Genomic DNA, 12832 nt, shown 5'->3' on the forward strand with positions numbered 1-12832 from the left:
TTCTCGGAATTCTAGGATTGTAAGTATATTATGAAAAATAATAGTATTGATTCAAATTTAACTTTGAGTTGTAATTGTAGTTGTTTTTGTAATACTAATTCTTATAGCATTGTTTGGGAAGGAAGTGCATTCGGAGCATTGTTTCTGATATATGTAATTATTGTGTTCTTAATGTTTGTGGTGTTTCTTAAAGCTAAGCAGTGTTATATACGTAGCAAAGAATTTTAAAATAAAATTGCGTTGTATGAATTAAGCGTGTAATCATTGTGAAATCGTGCAATCAGCTAACTACTCCCCCAGCCAGTGCATCAAAATGAATCAGTAAATTGTGTGGGATTTTCTCTATTCCATAACCCACTAGAGACAATCAGGTGGGTGACCAATCTGACAATTTGGTTACCCTGGTCACTGCAGAGGGCAGACACCCCTGGCCCCATTGGTTTCAGGTAACCCTGAGTTCTAACCTGAGCTAGATACATTCCTGAGGGAGGGGGAAACCTGCTCCCTCTGCCTACGTGACTGGCCTCACACACCTGGGTGGGGGCTTAAACTCCCTATTGTTCTAAGCAATGTCATTATGACTGGGAGGGGGCTAGAGACCCTGCTAGTCTACCTGGCAACCAGTGATGCATTTCAAATTGGTTGGCTGGAAGCCAACAGCTGCTAGACTTCATTGGATCAGGTAAATGAGGTCATAAGGTCTATATAAGTTAAGGACTGCCCAGAAGGTAGGGCAGCAGCCATGATGAAAACTCTCAGAGAAGCCAGACCATCTGAAACTTGCGCACTCTTTCTCTCTTGAAACTCATGGTCAATGAACTGTTTGCCTTTAGAAGAAATCTCCACCTGCCTCTGGATGATACTTGTGAGTAAGCTCCTTGGGATCTAACTAGATATATATTAGTTTGCAGTAACACAGATATGTAATCAAAGGCTACTATGCCACTGCTCTAAGGGATTTCTCTGATATTGTTCTACCCTGTACCCATTCTAAACCTACTCCTTGTAATCAATAAAGTTCTCCTTTGTACCTAGTGTGGGAGACTCTCTGGGAGAGGACCTACATTATGCCTTGTAGTCCCCTTGGTTCAGCTGACTAAGGGAAACCACTATTTGTGCTTCAGACTGAGGGAAGCACCTCAAGTTCTTTCAGTGGGTCAAGTATGCTCAAGGACTACTAGGCTTGTGTTTCCCGGGGGGCATAGGGCTAAGACCCTGGGTGGTGGTGGTGTTACCTCCAAGCTTGCAGGTGTGCTCCAGGAAGGGGGTTTGCCAGATGTGAGGTGCCCCCAGGGAGGCACTTGGAGCCTGGAAGGTGGTTGGGTGCAGTGTGGTGGGTGGCTCAACACAGGAACACCACCTACTGGCCCACCACAGAGGGTGTTTCCCTAAGCATATGGACCTCAAGTGCAAAAGGACCAAATAGCTGAGAAGCTTTTACCTATGGGAAGTGTTTAAGTTGGTTCCACCACTGTTTTCAAAGCTGCCAAATCCAGCAGGTTGGACACTGGAACAAATGGACTTGGTTTAGTGGGCCTCTAACTCCTTGCTCAATCCCAGTTCCATCGTTGGCAACAGAGACACACAAATGCCTTCTCTGTGTGCTTTATTTATTAATGAGTCACAGACACTCTGCCAGAGGCTAGTTCAGCCACATGGGGACTAAACTGAGTAATTAACAGCTGAGGTGCAGGCCTGTGCATATGTCACACAGCTGGAAAATCGTTCTTTAAAATGGATTTTTGAACCACAAGTGATCTTGAAGTTTGTAGCTGCTTTTGGCAGAAGAGTTAGCTCCATTATAAGCCAGAGACAGTGAAAGAGCAACAGGGCCCAGATTTGCTCCAGCCTAGTCAGGACTAGAGGAGATTGTAGTTCACTTGTAGGTTCTGCTCGACACCACAGCATAAAGCATCATTGTCTGGGTTCTGGGAAAGACAAAATTAATGCCAGTTCCTCAAAAATTGTATTCCCCAGATGCTTCTTACCAAAGGCATTTACCCTAAAGGCATTTTATTTAGGAGAGGTTTTGATTGGCATGGGATGGGGATGTCTCATGAAGGGTTTTCTATTATAGGATGTTATGGCAAGAAAAGTCTTTCCTGGAGGCTTTTAAATTTTATTTTTAACACTTATATCGGTGGTATGATACTTTCCATGAATTTCAAAGATGTATTTGCTTCTGGAAGCTTTTGTGACATCTGTTGCACATACTGAAAGCTTCAGAATGGGAATGGGAATGCTTGCAGAATGGGAAGAGCCTCAGGTTTGTGCCGGGCCACAGTGCTGCTCCTCACTGTCCTCTCCCTCACCTTAATTCCATATTGCATGTACAGCCAAAGATCACCATTTGTAGTGCCGTGTAAGTGAGGATATGTCTCCTTTCTGAACAACCTTTCTTGGCTTGTCCAATGGTGCTCAACCTTTTTGCCCAGCAAGCTCCATGGACAGTGCCCCATCTGTCTGTGGGCTGGATCTGGCTGGTGGTCTTGACCTGGTGCCACAGTAACTTGCTATGGGAGCTTCCAACCATGGGAGTTTGATACTTGCCAGTGTAGGGGGAGCCCAGGATTGTGAATCTGGGCTCCTCCTGCACTGGCAATAAGGCGTGACAGGATCTGATGCTTGATCCAACAATCGTGCCTCTTGCCATGCATGTGTGGTCTGGCAGAAAGCATGATTGTGGGGATCATATATCAGAGCCCATTGCACCTTTACTTGTACATTTGCCAGAGACATTACTTAACAACAGTGGGAGCTGGGGATGCTCAGCATTGAAAGTCAGCCCACAATGTCTTAAGGTAGCAACCCAAAACTGAGGCACTGAGTGAACAGTGGAATAAGAGACCTTACAAGTCCATCTGAGCAGAAACTGCCCCTGGGACTAATATGGTTAAGGCTTACCAAGTCCTACAGACAACAGTACATAAGGGACCAACATGGCCAACAACATGATTGGCCACCTTTGACTCTCTACAATTACTAGGTGCCAGATTACAGCTGGGTTGATTTTTATCAACCTTCAGTTTGTGCCATGACTGCAGTTTTCATTCACACCTCTGGAGTCATAGCAAGATGTCTTGACTGTTCTGCCATCATTCTCCATTAAGACACCCGGCAAAGGATCAAAATTCAGGGTGTTTTCTTTTTCTTTAGCATGCCATATCAGAAAGCAGCTGGGATCCAGAGACAAGGCCATTCACTGCTTTTGTGGTCCTGTCTAGACCACTGATGCCTTGAATGTATTTGCTCTTTATTACAGCAGTGTATACTACTGCAGAGTTTAAAGACCCTATCCAGCTCCTAAATGCATAGATGCTGCCATCTGTAACATCCAGTCCGCAAGGTTTCCACATTTCAACTACTCTAATCACAGAGAAAATAAAAGCCCTGGAGATACAAACACAAGAAGTCCTCTATTCTTGTGTGAAAGACCCCGAGAGCCATTTTGTGTGGCACAGGGTGATGAATATATTATTGGAACTTTTAAACAAGGCAAAGTGGATAAAGTAATTCTGCTGTTAGCTCAGAGCCCATATTTCTCTCATCGGATCTGTATCCTTTGCTGTGACTTTTCACAGTTACATAAATATGGCCTATTTTTTCCCTGAATTAACATCTTGCTCTCTAAGTTTAGGCTTTCACACACACATAAAACAAACTGCCTGATTTCTCACACACAGCTGGAGTCTTGGTGCATGCGGGAGGAACTGTTCCTACAAATATAAAACATTCACAGTTAGTGACTGACAGATGGGGCCAAATCCTCTGCAAGTGGCACCAATTTTGTTCCAGGCTACGTAGTTCTGTGCACCATGTTGCAAACATATTCCGAGATGACCCATCCTATGGCTAGGCCAACAATCCAAGACCTGTAAGGGGGTAGGTGGCCCTACATTTAGTCAGCAGTCTGAATAGATATGTGTTCCCAGGAGTGGGTGGATGGTCTCACATGCTCTAGGGAACAAGTGGTTGGTTGCATGTCTTGGACATGCATAAGATGGTTATGTGCTCCAGAAAGGAGACCGCTATGGGTAGCTTCTGTCAAGAGTAACTCTATGTGAAGACAGATCTGAACTATTTGGGGAAATGTGGATAATGTCTGCTGCTTAAAACCCTGCAGCTCTGGGAGATAAATCTCAGATGGCACTGCTAGTGATTACTTGTATCAAAGCAGAACCCAGAGACGCCATCTATGATTGTGGCCTGTACAGACACCATTACAGGGAGTCTCTGCCTTGACCTTCTCATTATCTACTGTTCCAGAAACAATGTCCCAAACCTTTCTATTTCTGGCTTATCTAAGCATGCTGTTTTTAATACAAAACTCATCGCTGTGATACCTGAGCACCTGATTTTCAGTTATATATAAGGTCTGTTCACAGGGACAGGCAAAGTTGGCCATTTGGGTTTGCTAAATGGTTCAGATTTCCTAGTCTGGGACTATATCTGTGGTTTTTGCTGTGATCTACTAATGCTCAGATGGAGAGGATCCTAAATCAGACTATAATGTAAACTTTGATTCTGAGTAAGTTTTTGGCAAACCTGTTATAAAGCCCTTGTATATATCCTTGATCCTTTTTGGGAGCAGCAAATCTTTGCACACTATCTCTAACTGACTTCAGAGATCTTTATACCTTTGTAGACATTGGGGCTGTTTCTAGGCCTGCCTCCTAGCTTGGGTTTGTACCTTTCTTCCTTTTGTCCCTGAGTGTCCTTGGTTTCTGGCAGGGATGGAGCTGTCCCCATATCTCTGAGCCCCAGAGAATCTTCTATCAAGCCCTGTGGCTGTTCCTAATTCTTACACTTGTATTCAAGTCTCTTCATCATATCTTGGTGGGGGAGGCTGCATTGTAGTTCTTGCTGCCTCTTCTTAATAGGCATCTTTATTTCCACAGGGACAAATCCTTGCCCCAGAGAAAGCTTGAATAGCATGTAAGGTTCTGCTGGGTTGGGAATGAGATATCTGAACCCTTTGCATGACCAAAAAGGGTCAGTGGGGCTACCCTGTATCTGCTCTGGCCACCTGGAAGTTGGAATTATGGTCCCATGATGCTGAGCAAATGATCAGTGGTTCCTTGTAGTACTGAGTGCCAACTCCTTTTCACCTGCCCCACTCCTGTTCCTGAATTCTGCTGCCCTATTGGTACCATCTGGTGACTCCTAAAACTATCATCCTGTGGCAACACATCTGCATGACTTCTGCTGTAGGCAAGGCCCTGTACAACTGTGGTTGGGGGACAGGATTTGTCCCCTTGTGCTTTAAAACATTAATTATTGTTCCAAGGTTATTTACCTGCTGGGAATGAAATACAGTCTGATGACTCCCATGCAGAGTGACCCACAGTGAAGCCATGTTCCTGTTAGATAACTAAGTCATGAGGCAAAATGGATGACCTGGTGGTTCAGACATTGGATTGCGACTCAGGAGGGCTGGGATCTATTCTTAGCTTTACTCAGACTTGTGTGACCTCAAGCCAATTGTTATGTCCTATAAATGAATAAAAAATGGCACCAGAGGTGTTGTGTGCTCTCAATTTAATAGCTGCATTGGGTATTGGCTGCCACAGGCAGGGAGCACTTTTCAAAGTTTGCACTCACATTTGACTGCACTGAACACTCATTGATTTTATTCATGGCAGCTGAGTAGCTAAATCCTCAAGTGCCTCTTTGAAAATGGAGAGGGAGAAGCCTCACAACTGGGAGCAGGTGGCTAACAGAATGAGGACTGCTTGGAGGGCATGTGATTCACATAAGTACCTCACCAATTTCTTCTTATGATCCTGATAAATCATGTGCCCAAAGTCATTTGTCTCCATTAAAGGATTAAAATATGAGATTGGAATAAACAGGGATAAGGGTGGGATTTAAAAAAAACTGAGTTAGGAACATAAGTCCTGCTTATTTTCAATGGCATTTGTGCTCCTAAGCCACATAGGGACTTTCAATCCCCTCCCACCCTATTCAGTATCCTTCCTGGGGAGGCTGAGAGCTTGGGTCAGTGGTGGCCTTAGGGTTGTTGGGGCCCTGGGCAAGAGAGTCATTTGGGGCCCCTTAGAGGCATAAGTTGAAGAAAACAAAAATTTTAATAAGTTGAAGAAAGAGTTTTTTTTTTTTTTTTTTTTTTTAACATTGAGGTATATTCTAGGTCCCTTGCATCTTCTATATTGGTTCACCTGCAACACAAATTCCTCACAGGACGTAAGCTGATAGTCAGTGTGGGGCCCCGGGCAGTCGCCCAGTTAGCCCTCCCCTAAGTCTGCTACTGCTGGGGTTTTGGGTTTGACCAGAACAGGGCATCCACAAAGTGGGAGCTCTGAGCTCATTGCTGCTCTCAGATGCTGCACCTTAGGGAGAGAGAAAAACTGTGCTGGTCCACACTGGCCTCTTGAATCCCTTTGGACTCTTCACAGCCTAGCCCAGGCAAAAGGGACCATACAGAACAGCTGAGCTGTATGTAATTCTGATTTGGCTGGTGTGTACAACACACCATCTGGTAGGTTTGGGGCCAGGGTACCACTAAACCCCCGAGTATAGCTGAGAAATAGGGCTTTTAGGATTTTTTTATGCACCAAAGGAGAACTAAGTAGTCAAAAAAATAAATGAATCTAGAAATGTGCGTAAAACCACCCACAGTTTCCTATAATAACAGGCTCTATTTTCTCACCTCTAACATAACCCTTTCTTTCTCCAGTTAAAATAACAATAATACTAACAATAACAGCAGCAGCAACCCCAAACAGGTGAGTCCTAATCTTCCTTCCTTCCCTTCTTCCAGCGATCCCCGAGGAACAATTCTCCCCCACATCTCTTCCCCATCTCTTTACACAGAAACAAGTGAATTCTGGGGAGTGAGCCTCAGGCAGCAGCCAGCGTACTGGAATAATGAGAGCAAGTCAGGCAGTGCCATCCTGCACAAGTCTCTGTGTGTCTCTATCTGCTGTGCTTGTGTGCATCTGAGAGCTTCCTCTCTCTCTTCTCCCCCTTCTCTCTCTTTCATAACCCCCCTCCTTCCACCAGCTCTTGTTCTTTTTATGAGATGCAGAGCTGGGAAGCTAAGAGAGTAGCATGTTGCTGCAGTTATTCTAGAGATATCTGTGGTCAGGCTGGCTGCCCTTCACGCTCTCTGATGTACCAGGAGGCTGCAGACCCTGTTATTCAGGGTCTTAACGAGCCATACCCATCAGACACTTGCCAAAACCACGTAGCCACCACCATGCTGACAGCTACAAGACAGGTAAGACCTAGGAGCTTGTTACTATCAAAGGGAAGGTTTTTGGCTGGGCCTCTGTGTGGCAGGGCTACGGGCCTCTTGGTTCACGGCTCAGCTATAACATCGACAGTGGCTTTTTCTTTATGCTATCACTGATTCTTGTGGGGAATAACAGGCCTGCACATGGGCACAGAGGGGAGGGGGAGAGATCACCTTCTACTGTCACCCCAATTAATGTTACCACAATGCTTTTTTTGGTATGTTAATCTTTCTGTGGCATGGTCTAAGCAACATAGCACTGTTTTTAATCAGCAACTGCAAAAAGAACTGTGTATTCCTTCTATTTAACCTCCTTCCCACGCTCCCCCTAACCTCACCGGGGATGGTATTAGGAGAGAGGACTCTGGTTCTAGGGGTGATGTCTGTTTCAGCTGGATTAGCTACGGTCCTTTTACTCTGCTAAAATAACAGTAAATGCTGCTGGAGTTATGTTGCAGATATGATGTCTTCACTATATTTTTAGTTTCATTCTTTTTTTTTTTTTTTTTTTTTTTGTAAAGAATGGATCACATTTTCTTTTAATACTCGACATCCCAGGTTACTCATGCCATTGTGACTAACACCAACGATTAACACCATTACTGAGTATTTTAAAAATAAAACTAATTGGAGTGAAAGGAGAATGTGTTGGAGGTAGTGAAAACTTGCAGTGATAGCAGGAGAGTTTGGGGACAAGGGGTTAGTTGGGGTCTGTTCTAGGAGAGCTGTATTTACCTGCACTAGTGGCTATTGGATGCCTACTACACATGGGGCACGTCTACATGAGACACTGACTATGCAGTTGTTACTGTGCAGTCATTTAGTACTCGTGTATACTAAATGGCTGAGCAGTATCATCACTAAACGGCTTCTAGGTGATGCTTACTGCACAGTAGCTCATTACTACTGTGCAATAGCATCGTGTCATGCTTTGCGCCATGGGACGCTACTGTGCTGTAGTAATGAGCTACTGCCCAGTCAGCATTGTGTAGACACGGCCATGGAGTATTCTATTGGAACCAGTTCAGTGTTTCTGTTTTATTTTGAATGAACTGGAGTGCTTGGTAAATGAGAGTGATCAAAAAATAAGAGGGGCCAATAGCACTAAAGTTTATGCAAGGATCTGCAGGTGGCTTCTAGTTAATATATCTCAGTCCAGGTCCATGATACTCCTGTTATTTTAATACCAGGAACCCACATAATTCCACAAATGCACCTCAGTTCTGAAAAAGACTTACCAGGTGATCCTAGTACTGGAGCTCTACATAACTGTCATGCTGCACCAGAGCCCCTATCTGCAACTGAGCTGATGTTCCAGCTCAAGGCCTCTCATGAGCAGAAGCATCATACTGACCTAAGTCAGGGTCAACATAAGCAATTCCTGTACAAGCTTCCAGCTCAGCTGAGGATGCCCATCAGTCCTTCTGCCTGGAATAGCATGTGGAAATCCAGCAAACTGCAGCTCTGCTGATGCACCTTAGGCCAGTTCTACCCCTGTTATTCCAGCTCAGTCTCCCAAGCCGATAATTTTTATGGGGTAACTTATTACAGGAAAAATAAAAGGTCTTTTGGAGACTAGCTGGAGCTCTTCTATCTCATATCATTTTTGTCAGAATCCATGTTTGAACAAATGTCTTCACAAGTGAAATAGCACAGAATAGACTAACCTGAGACATAGCTGCTAAAAGAGGCGTGGGCAGCCTCTGTGTATGGCACATGGAAGACTGGAGAGGGGGCAGGCAAGAGTGGCAGATAGGGCTGGAAGCAGATCAGGCAGGGAGCCCAGGGCAGGAAGAAGAAAGTAGAGCAGCAGCTTGATCAGGGAGCAGAAAGCTGAGCAGCAGATCAGGTAAGTGGAAGGCATTAAAATAATGCTCAAGGAGGGTGTGGGGGCTAACTTGTGGTACACCTGCCACAAAGGTTGGCCCTCACTGAAATAGCACATGGAGCTCCCAAACTAGCAAGGTGCTACAGCTTGTGTCTAAATTTAATCATCCAAGCAGTCCTACTGAAATCAATGGGACTACTCATATGGTTATAGTTAAACATGCACCAGAGTCCTGTGCTAGATGGGGAGCTAATTCTCCATACTACATAGTACCTCTTCAGGGTTGTCAAAAGTCCTATTCCCTCTTGGTGAATGAGGCTTGCATACCCTGTTGTACACAGAGTTCTGAAGGCTTTGGAACAGCAGTGATGAATGCACATGGACATAGCTTCCATCCTGTAACAGGGGGCCTTCTCGGGGCCACTTTCCCTGCAGCCTGCCCACCTGTTTCTGGACTAACCGCCTGCCTTCTCGCCTGCCATGCCTTGTTGTTAATTAATTAGTTCATTGATGTAATTAAGCAGGAGGCTGCCCATTTCCGGCCCCGATGCCAGGGGTGCTATCTGCGGCTCCGTTCCTCCCCTATACCATAGCCCAAGCCTTGCTGATGGCATCTAGGTGTTATCATAATCACCAGCCCCCACTCTGGGCCCCAGAATCCTCCTAATTGAACCCCACCTGGATTCCTCTCATCAGGCGGTCTCATCCGCCTTCATACTAGGCAGCATAGCTCCCTGAACTGCTTCCCCTTTGGGTGTGGTCCCCCCCAGGACCTTTGGCTCCTCTAGCCCTGGCCCACCTCCAGGCCAGTCAGGACCCCAGGTGTGCAGCTCTTGGGTGTTCCTCATGGTGGGCCCCTGGCCCTTCGACCCTTCCAGTCCTGGCCCCAGCATTGATCAGTCAGGGGAAGTTCAGACAGGCCTGAGTCTATGGCCTTCCTCTCTCTCCAGGGATCCACCCGGTTCAAACAAAGGGGTAACCCACCCGGTTGTGCGAGCTAGGGTTAAGGTGCCCCAACCCGCCTTTCACCGGGGTGGTAACTGGCCTGGCATTTCCTGGGGGCTCCCGCGCCACTGAGAGCCCCACCAGGCCACCCACTCCCAGTAGGGTGCACTTTTAGGTCATACACAGGACCAGGAGCCTCCTTACCATCCCCTACAGCTCCTCCCTTACCTCCAGATGATACCAGCAGCTCTGTGGCCAGGCAATGTTGTTGTCTGGCCTCCAGTAGCAGAACTGCTCTGTTTATATGAGCAGCCCCAGATAAAAATGGCGGCCCTCATCAGGCACCTGGCAGCTGCCAGCTCCAGGCCCTTAAAGTGGCAGGCACAAACAGTGCCCTGCCACACATGCCTATTAGATGGATTTGCATGCCATTTTGGTTTCAAATAGATTGTAGCTGCAGCCACGAGGTCTTAAAGGCTAAACTTAGATAGTCAGTGATTCTGATACTTCATAGGATCTCAGTGTCATTATACACTTCCCTTGGAAACTTCAGGTCCTTTACAGGGTTTCCGAATTATTTGTCAGCACAGATTTAAGCTTGCCTCCAGCAAACTTCACTTGCTGGTGTGTATCCAATATCCCATATCCATAGGGCAGCACATGTTAACACATACAGAATTCATTACCTTCACTCCCATAATCATTGGGCTCTGCCACATCCTGATGAAGCAGGATTGCACAGAAAGCCACCAACAGCTCTTAGGCCTTGTTTTCTAAGGCATGTCTACACCAGGGCAGCAGCATGACCCAATGGGCTGTTCCTGGGCATTCCCTACCCACTTGATCTTGTTCACTTGTTCTATAGCCAGAGATGGCTGCAATGATGCCCTGGGGCATCCCTCTGTGGCTGCTCTGAAGACCTTGCTCTCCAGTGTACCGAAAAACAGCCACAAGGGACAACTCCAGGACATTTTCATCTGCATATCTCTAGGTTTAGAGCATGTGTGTGGGGAGGAGGGAGGAAGGTAAAAGGGGTGGTTTCAGAGCTGTTCCAGTCAGATCATGCTGCTGCTTTAAAAAGTGTCCAATTAAAGAGCCAGAGTGTGGTGCTGATGAGCATTGTCTTGGGCTGGGTTTTCTGACAACTCCCACCAAAGATTTTTCATGACCATTATCACCCTTTTTCCATGTAGCTCAAAGGACAATGGATCAACTAGCTTTTCCCTGAGAAATTCTGTCTATATTTAATGAAGCCATGTGTTTACCCATTTTAGGGTACACCTACACATGCCGACTTAAGGTGCATTAGCCATTTTAAAGGCACATTAAGGGTGTGGTTCTACATGTGCATGCCCTTAATATACCTTAAAAATGGTGATTTTTAGGCTATTTGTGTCTAAATTTGATACTTGCAAAATCAGCTATCAAATTTAGACATGAATAGCTAAAGTGCCTTAACACCTGTGTAGACGCGCTAAGGCACATTAACACTGTTTACGTTGACTAACTTGGGACTAACTTTAGTCCCAAGTTGGTCCACACACTGTGCTAATGCGCCTTAGTGCATGCACGTGTAGACGCGCATCTAAATCACCTTAATGCACATTAGGCAAATGCACATTAAGTTTAGGTGCGCATAAAAGCACGTGTAGACACACCCTTAGTGATGTAGTAAGACCCATTGAGCTGGGGCTGATGACAGAGGGATATCTTTGGCATTAAGGATTTAATTGCAAATGATATGTTGCTTATTTTGTGAGCTATTGTACGCAGAAGCAGCTTGAATCTAGCACCTGGTGAACTAGCATCTTGAATCCTGGCTTTAAAGTACCACCAGGAATTGCCCCACCTAGGCAGCCAGCAACCCAGGCCTCATAGTAGAATGCTCCTGTTGCAAGCAGGTTTCTTTACATGAGGCTCTGTAGAAGGTCTTTCTGAATTTCTGTTTCTCTCTGTCTCTGTGTCTCTAGTGGTAGGTAGACTGACACTGAAGTCACAACAGTGACTGTACTGTACTATTTACTGTATTTACTCAAATACAAGATGAGGCTTTTCTCCCCGATCAGCATGGGGGAAAAAAGCCTCCTGTCTTATAATTGAATACAAGGAAACCTCAAATGTATTGTCCATCATTAAACTACTGCCAAGCATGTGCTCAGTAATAGACTATGAAGTTAATTAAATGCATTACACTGAGAATGACACTAAAACACATGGCACACATTGGACAAACATACTGATGGGAATCTATATTTTTTTTGCAAAAATATATGTAATACACACACACTCTTTACCGTTTTGTCGTGTGACTGAATGGCTCGCTTGACAGTCTGTAACATACATCTACAGTAAATCATCACCATTCCCCTTAACATAACTGCAAAAGTGTACCCCCTCACCCTTTTTAATCTCCTTTGACCATTACAATAGCACAGAAATGCCTCCATCCCCCTACCCACTCCTATCCCCCACCCCCTCACCTCTGTTTCCCTCCCAGGTGCTTAGTCCATGTCATCTGCATCATCCTCTTCCTTCTTGCTGCCATTGTTTTCCTCTTCCCCACTCCTTGTCACCTCCTGCCTCTTCCTCCTTGCCACCACCATCCTTTCTTGGGATCTCACTCCTGAGCAGTTTGTGCCATTCTTGCCTTTTCAATGTATGTCCTCCGCTGTTTTCTTTCTGTCATCTTCTTCCATCTTTTTATAGTATAGCTGTAGCTCACTTGCTCCCATTTTGATACAGTCCTTTACAGGGTGGTTCATGTGCCTGTACATGAGACCAGGTTGCTACTCTTCCATGGGGCATTC

General features: G+C 45.5%; 1 protein-coding gene across 1 annotated transcript in view; it reads left to right on the top strand.

The window, feature by feature from the left end:
- Positions 1–7129: 7129 nt before the first annotated feature.
- RGS8 (regulator of G protein signaling 8) overlaps positions 7130–12832 on the top strand; it is a 42534-nt gene continuing 36831 nt past the window's right edge. The window contains exon 1 of the mRNA XM_025206180.1: positions 7130–7237. Coding sequence (XP_025061965.1) covers positions 7130–7237 — 108 coding nt within the window. The remainder of the gene's footprint in view (positions 7238–12832) is intronic.

The sequence above is a fragment of the Alligator sinensis genome, unplaced genomic scaffold (assembly GCF_000455745.1).
Source record: "Alligator sinensis unplaced genomic scaffold, ASM45574v1 scaffold471_2, whole genome shotgun sequence".
Taxonomy (NCBI): Eukaryota; Metazoa; Chordata; order Crocodylia; family Alligatoridae; genus Alligator; species Alligator sinensis.